Source organism: Schistocerca piceifrons, chromosome X (genome assembly GCF_021461385.2).
Source record: "Schistocerca piceifrons isolate TAMUIC-IGC-003096 chromosome X, iqSchPice1.1, whole genome shotgun sequence".
NCBI classification, from domain to species: Eukaryota; Metazoa; Arthropoda; class Insecta; order Orthoptera; family Acrididae; genus Schistocerca; species Schistocerca piceifrons.
Genome location: NC_060149.1, coordinates 929,750,924 through 929,772,084, shown reverse-complemented (window position 1 = coordinate 929,772,084; position 21,161 = coordinate 929,750,924). Strand labels below are relative to the sequence as shown.

The window sequence follows — 21,161 nt, the reverse complement described above, 5'->3', positions numbered from 1 at the left end:
TTATTCCTACTTCCAACCCCTATAATGATTGTACAAATTTTCATCCTGAAGTTATATGCTGTGGTTTGTACACATTTTAATATGCTTGAATAATTTTTTTTGAAACAAATTTGCTGCATTTATATTATTAATTGTTATATTCTTGTCCTGTTCTTGTTCTGATACAGATTTAAACAACACTTAAGGTGGCAGTTCATTCACAACATTAGTGCGTGAAGAGACTACTTTAACTTCATATTGAAATATTGTTCACTTCCTTGATGAGCATGAAAAAGAAAGACTAAAGAGACAATATTTACATTGAGCTGGTAAGAATGATAGTATAAGTTAACTGTGTCAGCAATACAATGCATATTTTGAACTAAAAACAGCCTCTAATTACAAGCAGATGTGCAATACATAAGCCATGATTCTGCTATAGAACTTGTAGTGTAAGAATGTCATCCTCCCCTCCATAAAAAGTAATAATAATAATAATAATAATAATAATAATAATAATAATAATAACAACAACAATAATAAAGCTCTCTCAATTAAATGGCAGTTTTACAAAAGAAGATTAGAGTGCCTCAATTGTGAATGTAAAAGTACAGTGCAGTTATTTGATTGTGACTCTGTTAGCTTAATTTTCTGGAATTTCTTCATAGGCTCTTCTAACATCCATTTCAGGCTCCTCAACCAATGCCCTGATAGCTATACTGTATTGTGTATGTCATATGCTACAGCTATAACAACTGCTGTGTGATTTAGTTTTACTCCAAGTCCTAAAACAGCTTGGCATTTTGTGCATCAACAAACACTGCCAGAGGCAAAAGAAATGCCAAGTGGGGAAAGAAAAAGGATGGGAAGGAAAAAGGAAACTCAGGTGCTCGTGACACATAATGGTAAGCCACATTAACCCTAGCACCACTAAGCTCGGATCTGTCACACGGATGTCTGGGGCGGAGGGGGGCAAAATTGCCCTCACATTCTTTTCACTTTTTAACATCTTTTTGTTTGTTTCTTTTGTTGATTATTTAATGAACTAGGAATTTATTTACCAGGTTGCAACACACTTTTCATAGTCATTAGGAACATTATAACATTTACAAATACAATAAATAAAGTAATGAATCTGAGAAATACAATAATATTTTTATCATGAAACTAACAGTTTCATATACATCAGACTTATATTACGAAATTATAAAAGAATGTACAATAGCAAACCACAAATAAGAAAACAGAAAATCAAAATCAAAAATTACAACTGAGTTTTTCCTTCCTACTCACTTTCAGTTTCAGTTTCACAACCTTTGCATATGATTGTTTTTGCAGAATGAGTGGAACACACATACTTGGAACACCTGCAACAAACTATAGACACTTTTGTCACCTTGTCTTTCTCCTTTTTAGAGTTTTTACTCTTCAAACAGGTGTGACATCTTCCTTTTGAATAAAATTCAACAGATTGAACAGTTGCAGTAATTCTGGGCAGCGCTTTCCCTAGAACACTTTCCATTGCAGAGATGATATGCTTTTGTAAACCCATGGTAATTCTTTGTTCTCTCCTCCACAGCTGGCATAATGAGCTGTTGACCTAATTCTAACAGATACAGCCTTCTTACATTATGCTGCTTCTTATTCCAGTTTGGGTTGTTTATCATGAAAATTGTTCCAGCATTAAGACAGGCAATATCTATCAAGGTGAAAAAGAGGGATAATGGCCACCTTTCATCCCTCGTTTTACTGAATGATGTCATGACATTTGATCAATGTTGTCTATGCCCCCTTTGGTTTCATTCTAGTAGAGATTGATGTTTGCCTGCCCCCCCCCCCCCTTTTTCTTTCTCTCTGTCCACTCATCCACCTTGTTATTATTGTGTTGTGTGGAAAGAAGTAAGAGATTTTTAGTAAGCTTCAGTTTGGAGATGTATGAAACCAAGGTGACTGGTGCATTGCCTGTTTTCGGATCTGTGAATAAGAACTTAGAAGAATATAGCTCTGGACCCTGCATCTTCTTTAGCTGTTCTGGTATGTGTTTTCTGTTACTCTTCAATGTTTCCACAAAACTTAACTTGTCATCACTGTAAAGCTCCTCGGCTAAGTCTATGGATGTATTATAATAATATGTTGTTATATTTTTCCACTTCCTGCCAGCGGATTCACTAGGCGTCTAACAACTGCCTTTGCACTCCGTTCCTCAGCATGTCGTTCATCCTTCCCTGCATAGACCTCCATTTTTAAAATGTACCATTTTGACAATTTTGTTGAAAACTTCACGAAGGGGGCAAAACTTATCCTGCTTTCGTCTTTCAGTTCTTCTTTCTTTCATCATCAAATCTAATCAGGGACAGAAGTTCTCCACATTGTATACGACTCATTGTAGGTATGTAGATATTCTTTCCCAGTACTTTCACCCATAAGTCCTCAAGAGACAGTCTAGTGTCATTATTTGTGCCCATGAGTATCAAAATACCAATGAAGGTGTACTTTTTGAAAGATTCTGGCACACTGGAGGTCAAGCCTTCACGAGCTGAACTTTCACGAAAATTCACTATACTTTGTACTAACCTGCGTATTCGCATTGGAGGCGCAGTAATATATTCCCTACCGCTTTTTGCTGTAACAATGATGCTGGAAGCAGCTGCATCTGTGCAATGGCCAGCTTCACACATCCGTCCACATCAAACCCACCAACAAGCAACAGTACCTCCATTATGACAGCTGCCACCAATTCCATATCAAATGGTCCCTTCCCTACAGCCTAGGTCTTGGTGGCAAACGAATCTGCTCCAGTCCTGAATCCCTGAACCATTACACCAACAACCTGAAAACAGCTTTCGCATCCCGCAACTACCCTCCCAACCTCATACAGAAGCAAATAACCAGAGCCACTTCCTCATCCCCCCAAACCCAGAACCTCCCACAGAAGAACCCCAAAAGTGCCCCACTTGTGACATGATACTTTCTGGGACTGGATCAGACTCTGAATGTGGCTCTCCAGCAGGGATACAACTTCCTCAAATCCTGCACTGAAATGAGATCCATCATTCACGAAACCCTCCCCACTCCACCAAGAGTGTCTTTCCACCATCCACCTAACCTTCGTAACCTCTTGGTTCATCCCTACCCTCTGGCTCCTACCCTTGTAACCGCCCCCCCCAGTGTAAAACTTGTCCCATGCACCCTCCCACCACCACCTACTCCCGTCCTGTAACCCGGAAGGTGTACACGATCAAAGGCAGAGCCATGTGTGAGAGCACCCACGTGATTTACCAACTGACCTACCTACACTGTGAAGCTTTCTATGTGGGAATGACCAGCAACAAACTGTCCATTCGCATGAACGGACACAGGCAGACAGTGTTTGTTGATAATGAGGATCACCCTGTGGCTAAACATGCCTTGATGCACGGCCAGCACATCTTGGCACAGTGTTACACTGTCCGGGATATCTGGATACTTCCCACTGACACCAACCTATCAGAACTCCGGACCTTCAATATATCCTTTCTTCCCGTTACCCACCAGGCCTCAACCTCCGCTAATTTCAAGTTGCCGCCGCTCTTACCTCACCTGTCATTCAATAACATCTTTGCCTCTGTACTTCCGCCTTGACATAAATAATTTTGTGGCTTGTCATTGTATATGACCGAAGTTTCATAGCCAACATTTGGCTTTACTGGCTAGAATTCATGTTGCTCTCAGCATAATCTAAAATGATGTTGTTGTTGTTGTCGTCATCTTCAGTCCAGATACTGGTTTGATGCAGCTCTCCATGCTACTCTATCCTGTGCAAGTTTCTTCATCTTCAAGTACCTACAGCAACCAACATCTTTCTGAATCTACTTAGTGTATTCATTCATTCTAAAATACAGCTATCAATTAATTCAGATTCATCAACCTGCTCTATCGCTTCATACTGAGTTACAGATCAATGATGTCCATGAGGTACCTCAGGTGTACAGGGAAGCAGGTCAAGGAGAACAGACAGTTTCTTATGCTGTACAGAAATAGGCCTATGATATTTCAGTGTTAAGGTCATAATCCACATTGTCAGTGTAGGCTGCCACACTTCTTGCCACTAATTTCACAGGAGACTTTGTGAACAGTATGTGTCAGGAAAACTCAATCAATTTGAATACTATAGCTTCTGAAAAGTTAATAGGATGCTTATCCATTACTATATTTCCTTTTTGTTATGTTAGGAGTTAAATCTTCCTCCTTACTAAAGACAAAAATGCAACAGTTACTAATAGCATGAACCTACAAAACTAAACTGAACAGTACAGCAATTTAAAAACTATATAATGGCAAGCCACAATAACCCCTTCAGTAAGCACCTAGTGGTGTCCATTAAAAGTATAACAACTGTTTACAGCCAATGGGCTTGAGATAAACATCTTAGAAATTGTCCCACAGTTATCGTTTCATTACATATTATCATTATTTAGAGTACTACATGTACTGCACTGTCATTATCAGCCACATAATCACATGCTATAATATGGCATGCCACAATCACATATTACTGACGCCTACCTCAGATGATGCGATATCACATTGATTTGGCTGATCATACAATCTACAACACTGTCACTGCATTCTCAAAACAAACGGTTCCCTTATTGGTTGCACAATGGATTTTTTCACCTGAATAAGTCACACTGTTTCCTCTGCAAGACACCATCTTGCTGTGGCTACCATACTAAAGTACAAAAATGACGTGCTCTGTCTTGGTGCAATACATAATGACAGAGTGATATTGTTATTTGAGCCTAGAGAACGTTTTTGTAAGAGGTGATCAGTCATTATTGGCTGCTGTTAAACTTCATGTACTTAACTTTTACTACAAACAGTTCAAATTTCCCTTTCTTACTTAGTTGTTAAGTGTGTACAAATTGCCTTAAACTAATCAAAATAATTACTGAATACGACTTGGCCCACGAAATTTTGCCCATCAAATATGACCTTGGTTGACAGGGAAATAATCCAACATCAATGTTTATACAACACCACCAGTTTTGAAGTTCAGCTTGATCTGAAGCCATCTTCTGTGTTAATGTATGGTCAACTGCTATATACAATCAGTCCTATGCACATTAAGCTAAGCATGACATCCTACAGAACACAACACTGAGCTAACATGACATTAAAGTGTATGCTGAATGTAACTCATTAGTACCCCTGGTATGAAAATGACAAAATAGGAGGATAGAAATAACATGAAAATGTATTATTCTGCAAAAAAATTATTTATCTCAGTCCACAGTTAAGAAACAAAGAACTTGCTCTGAGAATGATTACAAAAATAAATAAAATACACGCAAGACCTCGGCATTCGTCACTTGTTGACTGTTTATGGCATAACAATCCATTTTTCATTCCTCAGTTTTAGGTAACAACCTTTTGATCAAACTGCACAAAATGGCACATGTTCAAAGAACTACAAGTGGTACTCAGAATTTGTTAAGGATGATGAAATACTTTAAAACATATACCAACTGTTGTATTGCAACAGCAGAAGATTATTTTAAACATCAAGTACTCAAGCTAAAGATACTTGAAGTTTTCTCCTTTACTTGCAGTCAGTGTGTACTATTTAACACCTAAATGTGCACAGAGAAGTGTGTGAATGAATGAAATTCCATTTTTGCGCTTAGCTTTTCGTACTCCCCTTTTCCTCAAGTGCTCCATCACCATACTTTATTTCATCCCAAACAGAAATGGTTTTTTGGTATATGATCAGTAAGTTTCCTTTTCTTTGATCAGGTTAATCAATAACATTTCAAGTTAGCCAAATCACAGCTCTTTCGTTTCCATATGCCCAGTTCATTGAACCACAAGCTGGTTAATGAAAGTGCCAAGAAGGTGTACTAGTACCTTTCAGGATCAGGAATATATGAGGGAGGATTAAGGGGGGGGGGGATAGAGGGGGAGGGGGGAGGGGGGAGATGTGGAGGGGGGAGAGGTGGAGGGGGGTGAGGTGGAGGGGGGAGTGGTGGAGGGGGGAGAGGGGGAGGGAGAGAAGGGGGGTGGGAGAGGGAGAGGAGGGGGTGGGAGACAGGGTGGTGAGGGGATACATACGTAGCACAGCAATATAAGAAACGATTTTGGGCTGTTGGAAGCATAGATGTGGTAGGAGAACTAGCAGGGTTAAGTTAATAAAGTCAGGAATTTGTGAAAAGGTTAGGAAGATAACTGATTATTTTTCAGTTAAATCCAGAGGAATGACAGAAGTGCAATGAGTTATAAACCAATCATGATGTAACATTTGTGAACAACAAAATGACACCAAAAGTAAACAGGAGAATACTGCAACAAAAATACTGACAAGGGAATAATCAACAACTCATCATCACTTTTTGTATTTCCTTCCATCCAAAACAAAGGTATCTATTTTTCCTGTTTCCCTCCCAAAATTCTAATAACAAATGTTTCCATTAATATAAAATATGAAACACTTCCTAATGTTCTACAAATCATATTTACTTGGTCATGAACTGGCTTTCAGTTTCTTAGGCCCACAAAGCCGAAAGACTGCTCATGACCAAATAAATATAATTAGCAGAATATTAGGAAGAGTTTCCTATTTAGTACTATTAACACGTTCTGCCAAGCACTGGCAAAAAATTCAGTAAATATTCTACATACAAAAAAAAAGAAGTGATTCAATTGTGATTCAACAGCAAGTACAACACACTCGTTGTGTTATAACTCTTTAATACTAAGTATTTTAATGATAATCAGAAACAACAATACCGCCAATCTCAATCTTTTTTAATTATGTGGAGCAGCGTATAAATGTAGCACCTGTATCACAATGCAGTATTTTATTAAATATACGTCCTAGCAGATCTGCTAATTACAATGTGAGGAATCAAATTTAGAAGAAAGTACAAATGCACAAGATGGACTGTTCAGAATTTCACTTAGGTCACTGGCACTTTTTGCTGAGGTTGAATTGTACTAGATTTGTTTTAAGTGAAGCAGCAACAGCTGCTTCTAATATACATATACTGGACAGAAAAACAGTGACACATCTACGTTTTGAATATTCAACCGGACAAATACACTGCATTATTACTTACATTTATTTCCAACACTTATATACAGAAAGTTGCTTTGATAAATGCAAATGCAACTTCAAATAAAAAAGGAGTAATAATTGGCACGACATATAGCATCAATCACACATATCTGTTATAGAATGAGAAATGATGGTACTGTCATACTGTAACTATACTAAAGCTATCACCAATGCTTACTTTAACTGAAAGTATGAATAGCCTTTCAGTTTTGCAATTATGCTTCTCAAAGTAACAAGTCAACAACAAAAGAATAAAACAACTGAAAGTATGAATAGCCTTTCAGTTTTGCAATTATGCTTCTCAAAGTAACAAGTCAACAACAAAAGAATAAAACAAAGTCCAGTAGCCTATACTGTGACTGTCAAAATTAATAATGAACAAAGGTACTAATGTAATAAATTCATGTAACTAAATACACACATCCAAAAAGGTTTTGCATCACCTCGGCTCCGAGAGTTCGAGAATCTGTACAATAAATTGGAATAGAGATCAACATAAACATCATTTCTGCCCATTTTAATGCACATGAAAACCACACATTGCAGGTTGTACCAACATACAGCGAGACCTTGAGAGGTGGTGGTCCAGATTGCTGTACACACCGGTACCTCTAATACCCAGTAGTATGTCCTCTTGCATTGACGCACGCCTGTATTCGTCGTGGCATACTATCCACAAGTTCATCAAGGCACTGTTGGTCCAGATTGTCCCACTCCTCAACAGCGGTTCAGCATAGATCCGTCAAAGTGATTGGTGGGTCACATCGTCTATAAACAGCCCTTTCCAATCTAACCCAGGCGTGTTCGATAGGGTTCATGTCTGCTGAACATGCTGGCCACTCTAGTCGAGCGATGTTGTTATCCTGAAGGAAGTCATTCACAACACATGCACGATGGGGGCACAAATTGTCGTCCATAAAGACTAATGCCTCGCCAATATGCTGCCGATATGGTTGCACTATGAGTCGGAGGATGGCATTCACATCTCGTACGGCCGTTACGACACCTTCCATGAGCACCAGAGGTGTACGATGGTCCCACATAATGCCACCCCAAAACATCAGGGAACCGCCACCTTGCTGCACTCAGTGGACAGTGTGTCTGAGCGGGTTGCCTTCAAACACGTCTCCGACGATTGTCTGGTTGAAGGCATATGCGATACTCATTGGTGAAGAGAACGTGATGCCAATCCTCAGTGGTCCATGCGGCATGTTGTTGGGCCCACCTGTACCACACTGCATGGTGTCAAGGTTGCAAAGACGGACCTCACCATGGATGTCGGGAGCGAAGTTGCGCATCATGCAGCCTACTGCACACAGTTTGAGTCTTAACACGACGTCCAGTGGCTGCACAAAAAGCATTATTCCACATGGTGGTGTTGCTGTGAGGCATGTCATCAACAGTTCCTGTCTCTCTGTATCTCCTCCACGTCTGAACAACATTGCTTTGGTTCACTCCGAGACGTCTGGACATTTCCCTTCTTGGGAGCCCTTCCTGGCACAAAGTAACAATGCGGATGCAATCGAACCGCGGTATTGACCATCTAGGCATGGTTAAACTATAGAGAACACAAGCTGTGTATCTCCTTCCTGGTGGAATGACTGGAAGTATGGCTATCAGATCCCCTCCATCTAATAGGCACTGTTCATGCATGGTTGTTTACATCTTTGAGTGGGTTTAGTGACACCTCTGAACAGTCAAAGGGACTGTGTTTGTGATACAATATTCACAGTCAATGTCTATTTTCAGGAGTTCTGGGAACTGGGTTACAAAATAGAAAAAGCACTGAGCAGTACAATAAGTGAATAACCAATGCACTGAACTTTGGAAGATCATTGACTTACACAATCGAAAGCCGAGCTATTTGTGTGCCTATGCACTAGTACATTCCTTTTATAAATAGTAAATGCTAGACTATTCTTTTTGTTGTGACCCGCCAATCTTTCAAAGTGCCACCGTGCAGTTACGCGTGTCCTCTACATGCGGCGCTGTCTGCCAGCCATGCAGCAGCAGCGCGACCTAAGCGGCCAGCCAGCCAGTGGCCGCTAGACTTGGACTCAGTTATGATTTGACTGTTAAAGTGTACACACGTCTTACTCTGTTTACTTGATCTGTGACTTTCACGTATTGCGTCTTCCTTGAAATATATTTGTTCAATTTGAAGTTATAACACTTTTGTTATTTTTGCTGTAGTCCTCAGTTTGAAGACTGGTTTGATAAAGCTCTCTAAGCTGGTCTATGTGTTAGTTTATGCTCTTCATCTTTGTGTAACTACTGCAACCTACATCCATTTAAACTTACTTACTGTGGCCATGCCTTTAAGTCACTCTCCCTGATTTGATTTATTATCCCTTTATTACTTATCCTATCTATGCAATTAATCTTCAACGTAATTTTGTCCTGTAACACTGCATTTCAACCATTCTCAGACAATTGCTTATATTCTGTCCAAAATTTTTCACTGTTATATTGAACTAATTATTATTATATTATGATATTTCTTCAACTACTACATGTCTGCCCCTGGTAGCTGAGTGGTCAGCACAATGGAATGTCATACCTAGTGGCCCGGGTTCGATTCCCGGCTGGGTCGGAGATTTTCTCCGCTCAGGGACTGGGTGTTGTGTTGTCCTTATCATAATCATTTCATTCCCATTGACATGCAAGTCGCCGAAGTGGCGTCAACTCTAAAGACTTGCACCAGACGAACGCTCTACCAGACGGGAGGCCCTAGCCACACAGCATTTCCAGCTACTAAATGCAATGACCACATACCATGGGCCCCAGTGTTAGAGCAATCAACACAATTGCTGTACATATTTTAGTACATTGTTATGTGAATTTCAGTATAGAATCTTATGTGCCAAGTTTCCGATGTTCCAAAGATATCGAACTTCAGATATTTGAAAAAAGAAACGCCGTAAATTAATGCAATATTCTTCTCAACAATTCCACACAGTCTTGTGTAGTCTATCACATTCATGGATGAGAGAGTAATTTCTTAGTGGGTGCACTTAGTTGCCAATACACCCAACATTTCAACCAACTACCAGGAACTCTGAATATAAAAAAAGACATTTAGCTTCACAATTTATAAAAGATTTATATAAGTAAGAAAAATGATATGCTATTACATTTGATGTTAACCCCTCCACAGAACTAATCACTAGTTTGCTAATATATGATATTGGAAATGACTGAAGTTAGAAGCAGAAAAAAAGGATACTCACAAAAATACAAATAATCCTATTTTAGCTAATTATGAAGAATGAACAATTGCAGTGTCTCCCCCCTCCCACCCCTCACGCACACACACTTTACAACCTTTTAAGTAGGAATGGGATATTGTCAACTTTCTACTCTCACTCTACTTTACATGAAGGAAACTGACACAGTAAACACAGCGCAACCCACTGGTATCTTTTATGAAACAAAATAATCATAACTATTTCATCAGGTTATTGTAATGAAGGATTAAAATTTTAATTCCTCAATATGTTAACAGTAATGTTTCGTATTCTTACCTCTTTATTACTAGTTATGGGCTCCCATTCATTAGAAACTTCCTGTGTGGGAACATGTGATGTCATTACATTATGTGCATCTAACTGGGCTGTAGGTTCTGAAGGGTGGTTCCAATATTCTGTCTGTTCTGCAGGTTTGGCTGTTTCTACATAAAAGAACAAACGGAATATAAGTTCATGATGATCTATAAATGAATAACACAAAACTGCACATATTAAAGGACAATTGATTCTAAAAACTATAATATAAAATGAATTGAACAACTATAAACCCTAATGGTACACCATTCACGTGTACAGAAAATCACATTACAATTCAATTACCATATTGTTTTTAATATCAAAGACAGAGTCTTTATTGTAGGTACAATGTTTCCAGACTGGGTTCCATAGTTTACTTAACTGTTAGTTTTTGAAGTTCTTGAATTAACTCATAGCTGTTTTAACTGTGAAAAATTTTCAGAAATCATCTTTCACTACACTAAAAGATATTACAATTCATTCTGTGTCTTCTTCATTACAGCCCAAAAATTTTCTTTTTGTGTTAAGGACTGGTGAAATGAGCGCTTATCTACAAAACTTTATGTAGCCTGCGTTGAATGAATTTGCCTGTTGTCATTGGGTAGCTACTCACCAACCATCATCTGTTTCTGTAAGAAATAATACACAAAGAATTGCAACAAACCAGACAAATGTTTTAACACATGTTAAGAGTCTTTAGGAGGGTATTATTTGGTAAGCAACTGAAGTATGACTTTTGGATAATAACATCAACAGGGGGACTGTGCTGCAGCTCAGTAGGTGCTGAATGTAGATTTGGCAATTGATAGTATGTCCAGGAACAAACCATTTCCACATTTATTGACAAGCACATTGGGTTAACACTACCATAGTAATTGAGATGTGCTACAACACTGGCTGCTGCTAATCAGCACTCACACACTGGAATATGGCAGATGAGTGTTAATTTGAAATTACATGTTTCACAACTGAAGTGGAAATAATAATAAAAATGGAAAGTAAGAATAACTACAGTAAGAATGAATTATAGACACACATTCCAGTTCTGGACTGAACTGAAGTTTATTCAAAGAAATACGTCACCTAAAATGAAAAACAAATCACTAAGTTGCAGACAGGCACAATTAAAAGACACTTACACAAAGCTTTCGGTCACAGCCCTCATTAGCAAATGAGAAACAAGAAAACACACACCATCGATACATGTAAGCAACATCTTATGCACACAACTGCCAAACTCTGGTAGCTCGGGCCACCTCATGCACACGATGCCAACTCTGGCAGCTCGGGCCAGATGCCCAAGTACCAGAGTTGGCGAACACAAGTGTGTGAGGTGTGCTTCCTTGTGTGTATGACTGGGGTGTGTTTCTTGTGTTTCTTTGTTTCTCTTTTGCTGATGAAGGCTGTGGCCAAAAGCTTTGTATAAGTGTCTTAACTGTGCCTGTCTGCAACTTAACATTTCTTCTTTACAGTAAGTAGCAATCTATTTTTTCCTGCAATATTCATATTTCTACATGGCATTTCCATTGAGTAAATATATCACTCTGACAGTTGTAGGTTTTCTGAGAAGCGTGCCAGCAGCAAATATGATTGAGATGGAATAGTTTGTGCACGAATAGCGTCCCTGAATAACAGTAATTTTATAATGTGAAAAAACCGTGTATACGGCAGATTACCAAATCATTAAAATTTCCTATGAGCAGTTCATACTACTTTTTACATGTTTATCTACTATGTAATAGACACTGTAATAAAATGAATTAATCAAGAATATGATTTCAAGCAGGTTCACTCGCAAACAACTTCACATTGTTTTCCCCTTCATCTTAAGAATTATCAAGTGAGAAGAATGCACAGAAACTGCATTTCTAAGCAAACCACAGTTACTTAAGAGACCATAGTTTCAATTCTGGTTCTCTCTCTCTCTCTCTCTCTCTCTCTCTCTCTCTCTCTCTCTCTCTGTGTGTGTGTGTGTGTGTGTGTGTGTGTGTGTGTGTGTAAAAACACTAGTACCACCATACAACCAAAGATGACTGACATCAGAAGTTAACCCTTTGACTGCTGTTGACGAGTTTACTCGTCATGCTGCGTGCCGTTCCCTGGGTGCTAATGACGAGTATAGTCGTGGCCGCCAGTTTTCCCCTGAGCGCTGTTGACGAGTTAAGTCGCACCCACTTGCCGGCCCCTGAGCGCTGATGATGAGTATAGGCGCGCCCCTACCTGAGTGCTGATGATGAGGTAACTCGGACAGCAGACCTCCCGTCCCATGTCTCAGTAGCCTTTCACAGTTCTGGCCGCTAGCTTGTCAGTTGTGAGCCTAGGCTTCACACTACAGTTCACTGTCCATTATAATTATCCGGGCTGTTATGCCGTGGTCGGTTGATGAATTTTCTCTCAATTCTCAATGTTTCGTCTCCGACTGCGGGAGACATCTCCAAGGGGTCCGTAGGTCGATGAAAGGTACAACACACCCACTGGCTCGCTACTGACTGCCGCTAAATTCCGTGTCCGCGCGCTCCCGTGAAGCGGTGTGATGTCACACGTTTTGAAAATGTCAGTGCAATTGGCCACTGTCCGTCGCCGTCGATCGCCGTTGCCATCACCCAGTAGTGGACGGGTGGTACACATCTTCTTTAACACCGGCATCCATATACCATTTAATTTCACGCCCTCCTCCTTTCGGTTGAAATTATTTGGGTGTTTAGTGATTTCGATTGCCTCCCTGTAGAGCCTTTCGTAGTATCTGCTTGTGGCCGCTAGTACTTGTGGCTCCTTGAAACGAATATTGTGGTTCCCTGGCTGGAAAGCATGCTCCGCAACAGCTGATCGTTCCGTTTCTCTTCTTCTACGATTTCCCTTGTGCTCTTCCAAACGTTTAGAAACAGTTCTTAGTGGTACCCACATAAACACCACCACAGCTGCATGGGATCCTATACACTCCAGCTTTTTTCCAAAGGTTTGCGAGCGTCCTTGGCAGGCTTAAGGTATTCCTGTATCTTCCTGGTGGGCTTGTAAATTACGGTACTATTCCACTTCGTCAAGATCCTCCCTATTCTTTCCGTTACATTTTTAACAAACGGCAGGAAAACCTTAGATTTTGCAGTAGCCTGTACGTCAGTATGATTTCTGCATGGCTGCCTCAACGCACGTATTATTTCGGCGGACGAATATCCGTTCTTCATTAGTGCATTGTGGAAATGTTCCATCTCAGCGTCGAGCAACTCAGGTTCACAAATATTTCTAGCTCTGTCCGCTAACGTCTTGATAACACCCTGCTTCTGTTGTGGGTGGTGTTTCGAATCCCGGTGCCAATAACAGTCCATGTGCGTGGGTTTGCAGTATACTGAGTGACCCAAACTACCATTTTCGTTTCTAAAAACAAGCACATCGAGGAAATGTAATTTCCCGTCTACCGGAATTTAGCGGCAGTCAGTAGCGAGCCAGTGGGTATGTTGGACCTTCCATCGACCTACGGACCCCCTTGAAGATGTCTCCCGCCGTCGGAGACGAAACGTTGGGAATTGAGAGAAAATTCATCAACCGACCACGGCATAACAGCCCGGATAATTATAATGGACATGATATTTCTGGCCGTGAAAGTCTACATTTTAGTATACTACAGTTCACTGTATTTTACAAGGAAAATGGCAAGATGTCATGGTTGCACTGAGGAAGAAATCATGAAGATTCTTACGAGGAGCGACAGTGAGTGTGAACTACTAGATTTTGATGAAAGTGATAACTCTTCCACAGAGTCCAAAAGCTCTTTCATAAACCGTCCACGTCAGCAGGGGTGTCAAAGCTGTCTCATATTTCAACAAGAGATGTTAGTTTTTCTGAATCTGAAGAATCAGAAAGTGATAGTGAAACGCCTACGAAGAAAGCACATCTTAGTGATATATTTGACTGGAAAGAAAATGACTTTCAGCCAGTTAATCACGCATTTGATGATACGCTGTTGGGACATGTGTGTCAAATAGGGAATGAGTCAAGTATTCTGTCAGTTTTCATGTTATTCTTTACACAAGAACTGATGAAATATATAGCTGACGAAACAAATCGGTTTTATTTATTCACCAAGGAGAATACTCCCGAATCAGTGCATTCTCGAATCTCAAAGTGGAAAGATACTGGATATGAAGAAATGTATTGTTTCATAGCTGTTTGTCTTCTGATGCCTCGCATGAAAAAACTGAAAATTAGCGAATACTGGACCAGAGATGTTCTTCTAAATATGCCAATTTTTAGTGAACTCATGTCAAGAGACCGATTTTTATTACTTATGAGAGTGTTACATTTCACTGACAACTCTGCTAATACTGGAGGAGACAGATTATTCAAAATTAGGAACATTGTCAATAAAGTTCGTACAGCTTTCTGTTGTGCATTTAATCCACATCAGAAACTCTGCATTGATGAAAGTTTGTTATTATTCAAAGGACGCTTATCTTTCAGACAATTCATTTCATCGAAACGGAGTAGATTCGGTATAAAAACATTTGTGTTATGTGACTGTACGATTGACTATGTCTTGGATTTCATTGTTTATACAGGGGCATCAACAGAAACTGAGTTCCACAATTTGGGGAAAAGTGGTGACATAGTGGCTACACTTATGAAGCCCTACTTAGAACGTGGACATACCCTATACGTTGATAACTGGTACTCAAGCCCAGACTTGTTTGCCTGGCTTCACAGTAATGGGACGAACGCATGTGGTACTATCTGTAAGAACAGACGCAACATGCCGAAACTTCAGAAGAAACTGGAACGTGGAGATATTCAATTTATGTGTACTGATACAATGCTTGCTATAAAGTGGTGTGACAAAAGGGAAGTGTGGATGTTGACCACATGTAACACCACAGAAATGGTTGACACGGGAAAGATTGACAGGAATACTGCAGAAAAAATTAAGAAACCACAAAGCATTGTAGATTATAACTTGAATATGGGAGCAGTTGACCGCTCTGCTATGCTGCTTAGCTCTGTCGGATGTATACGGAAAACAATGAAGTGGTATAAAAAGTTCTTTTTTCACATTCTAGATCTGTTAACAGGTCGTAAAATGACGATAGCAGTTTTTCATCTGTCACTGGTAAGGGAACTTACAGAAACGTATGCGTTAGAGCGCAGAAAAGCTGGCAGAGGAAGATGTTCTGATGATAATGCTCTAAGATTTGTGGGAAGGCATTTTCCAGACATTATAACAAGTGAGTAATCCAAGAAAAGTTCGCTAACGCGTACATGCATTTTTTGCTGGAAACAAAAAGTGCGTCGAGAAAGCAGGTACGAATGTAAAACTTGCAAGGTACCATTGTGTGTTGTACCCTGTTTTGAAAAATAGCACACAAAACAGAGTTACTAATTGCACCATAGAACGAATACAATAATGCTATTAGAAAAAAACTTTGAAAATGAAAAAAAAAAAATTACAAAAAGGGAAAAACAAAATAAAAATGTTTTTAACTTCGCCAGCACCGGTCCAAAGCCCGGTTCAAAAAGAAGGATGGGAAACATATTCACAAAGTGTAAAAGTAATGCCTAAATTTACAGTTCATGACTTTGAATTTTCTCTACAAGTGAATTTAATGTGCCAACAAAAAGACAAGAGATTTCACAGCTTTCAAATGTTGGAAAATCTGTTAAATGGTTATGTGCAACAATCACAAGTATTGTACAAATTTCATCAAAGAAACAAAATTGCGCATAATCGGGTAATTACAAAGCGCAACAAATATTCGGGCAATTCAGCATACAAACAGTAGGCCATGTGAAATTTCTTATCACACCAGAATAGGAATTTAACGACATGAAGTAAAATTGTTCTTACCGTTGCTCACAGTAAATTCCGATGTTGTTGTGCGATATGAAAGATGATCTGTATGTCGCCTTCTCCTACAAACGACATAATACGATGTTCTGAACAACAAAAATAACGTTGAGTAATCTATAATCTATGGCTTATTTTATTCGTTCTTGAGTTAGTACGGTGAGGAATGCATAGATAAATGCAGACATTATAAACGGGTATCCAAGAAAGAACAATAAAATATTGATGTAAAGCTAAAGAACCACGTCGCTTTCGGCATAATCAACAAAAATAGTGCAAGAAAACTACAAGCAGGATATCATTCTTGGTGATGGAAAATAGTTTTACCAGACAGTTTGATTCTGTAGTAATTCACCTGAAGGGGAACTATGTAGTGAGAGCATTTACGAGTATTCTGTATCAGCCGTGAGAGGACACAATATTTCGCGTGGAGTCTCAGTCAAGGCAGAAATATTCAGCACAGGGCAGGTGGGGCAGCGAGGGGCGCTCCGCCCCAGGCGGCAGCTCGAGGGTCAGGCACATTAGTGCAGGTATACGGATGACAGTGCAGGCCGCAGCGCCTCAGCGTGCCAAGCGGATCGTGCGCCTCCAGCAGTCAAAGGGTTAAAGACAGTGAAAATTCCTAAACAATGGGTGATGTGCCTTAACTCCGAGCTTCTTTTTCTTTTTTGACCAGGATGAGAGCAAGAATCCAGGCACAATTTAAGCAAAAACTTCGCTCTCTATTTATAAGGTTACTTGCTAATTTAAAATCAACTGCTTCCTTGAAAAAACTGCTCCAATTGCTAGAAGTGCATGTGGAATCTCCGTGTTAATATATTCCATGGAATGACCGGTGCCAAGACAATGTGCTGCAATTTTCAATTTGCTCGGCTGTTGTAAGCAGGGGTGACACTTATATTCAGTACACTGGACCTCCACAGTCCTGATATTCTGACCAATATACAATATGCCACAACTGCTAGGAATACAACAGACATCTGTCTTATGCAAACCAAGACCATCCTTAATGGAACTGAAAAGAACCCTAATCTTAGATGGAGGCTGTAAAACATATGTCACATCATATTTCCATAGAACATAACCAGTCTTCTTGGAGATGCTCCCTGCATAAGGCAGAAGGCTGTAGACCTCGGTGCCAACTCACTATCATCATCACTCGCTCAGTGCAAGTTCCATCGATAGTGCAATGCATATCTGATCTGTCCTTCGCTATATCCATTCTGACAGAAGGCGACATCAAGAAAGGTTAACTAAGCTGACGAACACTCAGGGTTTGAAATGATGTGGGCCCTGTGAACCATGGTACGAAGTACCCCTTCGTGCTGAACTAGATGGTGGCAAGTATTACCCTATAGACACAAGTCAGTGTGAGTAGGCTTCCAATAAACCAAATGTCCTAAGATATCGGATTTTGGTTGTGCCATGTTCAATATGCCTGCCATCACTGGCGATGATGAGGCACAAGCGAATAGTTAAATTCTGTATGACCCACTGAAGTGTCGGAGCATCGATGCTGTCAGTGACCTCCTGAATGGCTGTTTTCAGTTCAGCAAAGGTTTTGGGGTTACTGCTGCACACTTTGTCTTTCTTGTAGCCCCACAAAAAGGAGTCACATGTGCTCAGATATAAAGAATATGGCAGCCAATCGAGGCCCATGCCAGTGGCCTCTGGATAACCCAGAGCCAGGATGCAGTCCTCACAATGCTCCTCTAGGACATCAAGGATTTTCCTGCTTCGATGGGATTGAGCTCCGTATTGCACAAACCACGTCTTGTCGAAATCAGAGTCATTTAGGATAATTCAAATGAAATCATCTTCCAAAACCTTTGTGTAGTGTTCGGCAGTTACCATGCCATCGAGGAATGTGGCATCTATCATTCTGTGACTGGACATCGCACACGACACAATTGCCAGTTGAGGGTGAAGAGACTTCTGGATTGTGAAATGTGGATTCGCAGTCCCTCAAATGTACCAATGTTGCTTACTGCCGAACCCATCCAAATGAAATTGGGTTTCGTCGCTGAACAAAACCGTGCAATGGGCATACTAATTTCATCATGCCCCGCAGCCAGCTGTGCAGTCTGAATGTCCTAACATGTACAGTTCAGAAGTGATAACAATTTCATTTCATATAGTTCAATAATTAACACCCTGTATCATCAACTGTCCTCCTGACCAACAAATCCAGGGAAGGGAAGGCAGCCATCTTTTTCCACCTCCATCATGAAACAAGTATTCAGGTGGGTCAAATTAAGGTGTACTAAGAAGTCATTCAAATTCTCACTGCCATGAGGCCAAACAACAAATGTCCCATCTACTTACCTGAAGAAACATACAGGTTTCAAATTCACCAACTCCAAGGTACATTCCTTGAAGTTTTCCATAAACAAATTTGCAATAATAGGTGACAAAGGACTACTCATCACAACTCAATCTGTCATCATAGCATTGGTCACTAAATAAAAAGTAAGTGAAAGACAACACATGTCAAAATAGGATTGTTAATTCAACAACAAACCTAACCTCAAGTAACCGTAATGAGTCAGCAACTGATACGATGGGAAATGCGTTTTCCTATCTCCATATAACATTAGAGTCCTTTTACGTTCCATTAATGATGGTCTTAGTTTGAGTAAGGCGGGTGTCTACCATATTCCTTGCAGTTGTGCTATGTTGTATATTGGTCTGACTACCAGGACTGTGGAGGTCCAGTGTACTGAGCATTAGCCCCACACACACACACACACACACACACACACACACACACACCAGCTGGACAAATTGGTATTGCAGAACATTGTCTTGGCAGTGGTCATCCTATGGAATTTAACAACATGGAGATTCTGGCATGTACTTCCAGCTATTGGGATAGTGTTACTAAGGAAGCAGTTGAGATTAAATTAGGAAGTCACTTTGTAAACAGATTTTCACAATCGATAACTTTACCATCAGTCACCTTTGGTTGTGTGGTGTCACTGGTGTTTACACACACACACACACACACACACACACACACACACATACACACACAGTGAGAGAGAGAGAGAGAGAGAGAGAGAGAGAGAGAGGGTGTGTGTTGACTTTCCAGAATTGCTCTGCAAACTGAAATTTTAAATTCACTTGCATACCACTTACTTGCTGCAGTTTTGCCTTGAAAATGACACGGTCGTCACCTCTCGAAATATTGTCAGTCATGGACAACATTACAGAGCTGCATTCCCATAAGTTACTTGAACAAATGTCAGTTTGCTCATACAAAGTTTTACAACAGTGAATTCTGCTCTTGTAACAGATATGCACCACAAACACTACAGTCTGACAGTTCAAAATTAGATGTCCTGCAGTTCCACCAAATCATCTCAAGTGACTGACTGGACAGATTCTTACTGATAATCACAAACAGTTTTTGCTGAAATTTGGTTCTAAGACCACCTGTTGAGTGCAGTGAATGTACTTTGCAAAAGAAGCAACATGTAATTTAATATTTTCTATGGTCACTGTCTCAGTTACGGGAAACAGGCAGTTCAGGCTGCATTTCAACTGGTTCTTGCTTCTCACACTGTTTAGATGGGCAATAGCTAATTTTAAGGATGTAAGCCAATGCAGATTTTCTATATTCTGGTCTGCATGAATTAGAGTTCTCTTCTGTGTATGCAATAGGCTTTTCTGATTCTTATAGAAATCTAATTTTTAGGTGCTACAGCACTAAGATAAAGGGTTTCACCTTCAACACCAGTTAGTGAATTCTCGTAGGATGTTGTTTCTTGAGCCCAGTTAGGGTTCTGTGGTGCTTGGTAGACAGAATATTGTTCTTGTTGCCATCCATCCCCATAATGTGAAGATTCCTACAGGCAAACAGAGCATATGAACAAAAGACAAATTTGGGTAAGAAAATAAATAAAGTTGCAATCAATTAAAACTACCTGAATTGGCTGCATCATTTCTTCTGTTGTTTCAGCAGGCAGGTAAGTGGGTGGTAGTTGTTCCACTGAACTCATATTGGAGCCATTGTCTTCCTGATTTACATACATAACCTGTAAGGGCAAGAAACATTTTGATATTTATTCAATTTTCTCCAAGAACTTCACTACAATGATTCATTACATATTCTGACAACAAGCTCACACTTTCCTGCATACTTCAGTTACTTTCCATCTTTCTTATCAGTCCTGGTGGACATCTGTATGTGAGAGATCATAAATGGAGCAAGTATGCATCTAATGGTAAGGACTGCATACACTAGAAATCAAGTCAGTGCTATACTGGCTTCCTTCATTCCTCTTTTAGTTGTACAAGTATGACGAGTCTGAGAATGGTGGTGCTGCAGTCACTCCCTACTCATCGACCCATTCTATCTTACTGAAGCATGCTAGAGTGGGACTAGGAGTGACTTAGTATGGAAGCTAAGTGCACAAATATGCTATTTTAAAGTTGCATTGCCAGGGCAATGTGACAATGTGTAGGATGGAAGATTAAAACTAAGTGATGCAGTGCATAAGAGATAAATGTGCTTCACTAGAGGAAGAGTGATGCCTGGAAAAAGCTCAGTGCTATAGTCTACAATTCAGATAAAACCATACAAAGTTCGGGCAGTGCAAACAAAATGGTTATACTCTTGTTTATGCCACCTCCACTGGGAGAAAATGTGTGACCCATCAAACAAAAACTGGGCACAGAGCAATATTATAGCAACCTGTGTTTATGGGCT

General features: G+C 40.0%; 1 protein-coding gene across 3 annotated transcripts in view; it reads right to left on the bottom strand.

The window, feature by feature from the left end:
* LOC124723218 (protein transport protein Sec16A-like) overlaps positions 1 to 21,161 on the bottom strand; it is a 228,572-nt gene that overhangs the window by 17,551 nt on the left and 189,860 nt on the right. For all 3 annotated transcript variants that reach the window (XM_047248405.1, XM_047248404.1, XM_047248406.1), the window contains 3 exons: positions 20,377 to 20,487; positions 20,178 to 20,298; positions 10,597 to 10,742 (listed from right to left, as the gene is read on the bottom strand). In XM_047248405.1, coding sequence (XP_047104361.1) covers positions 10,597 to 10,742; positions 20,178 to 20,298; positions 20,377 to 20,487 — 378 coding nt within the window. The remainder of the gene's footprint in view (positions 1 to 10,596; positions 10,743 to 20,177; positions 20,299 to 20,376; positions 20,488 to 21,161) is intronic.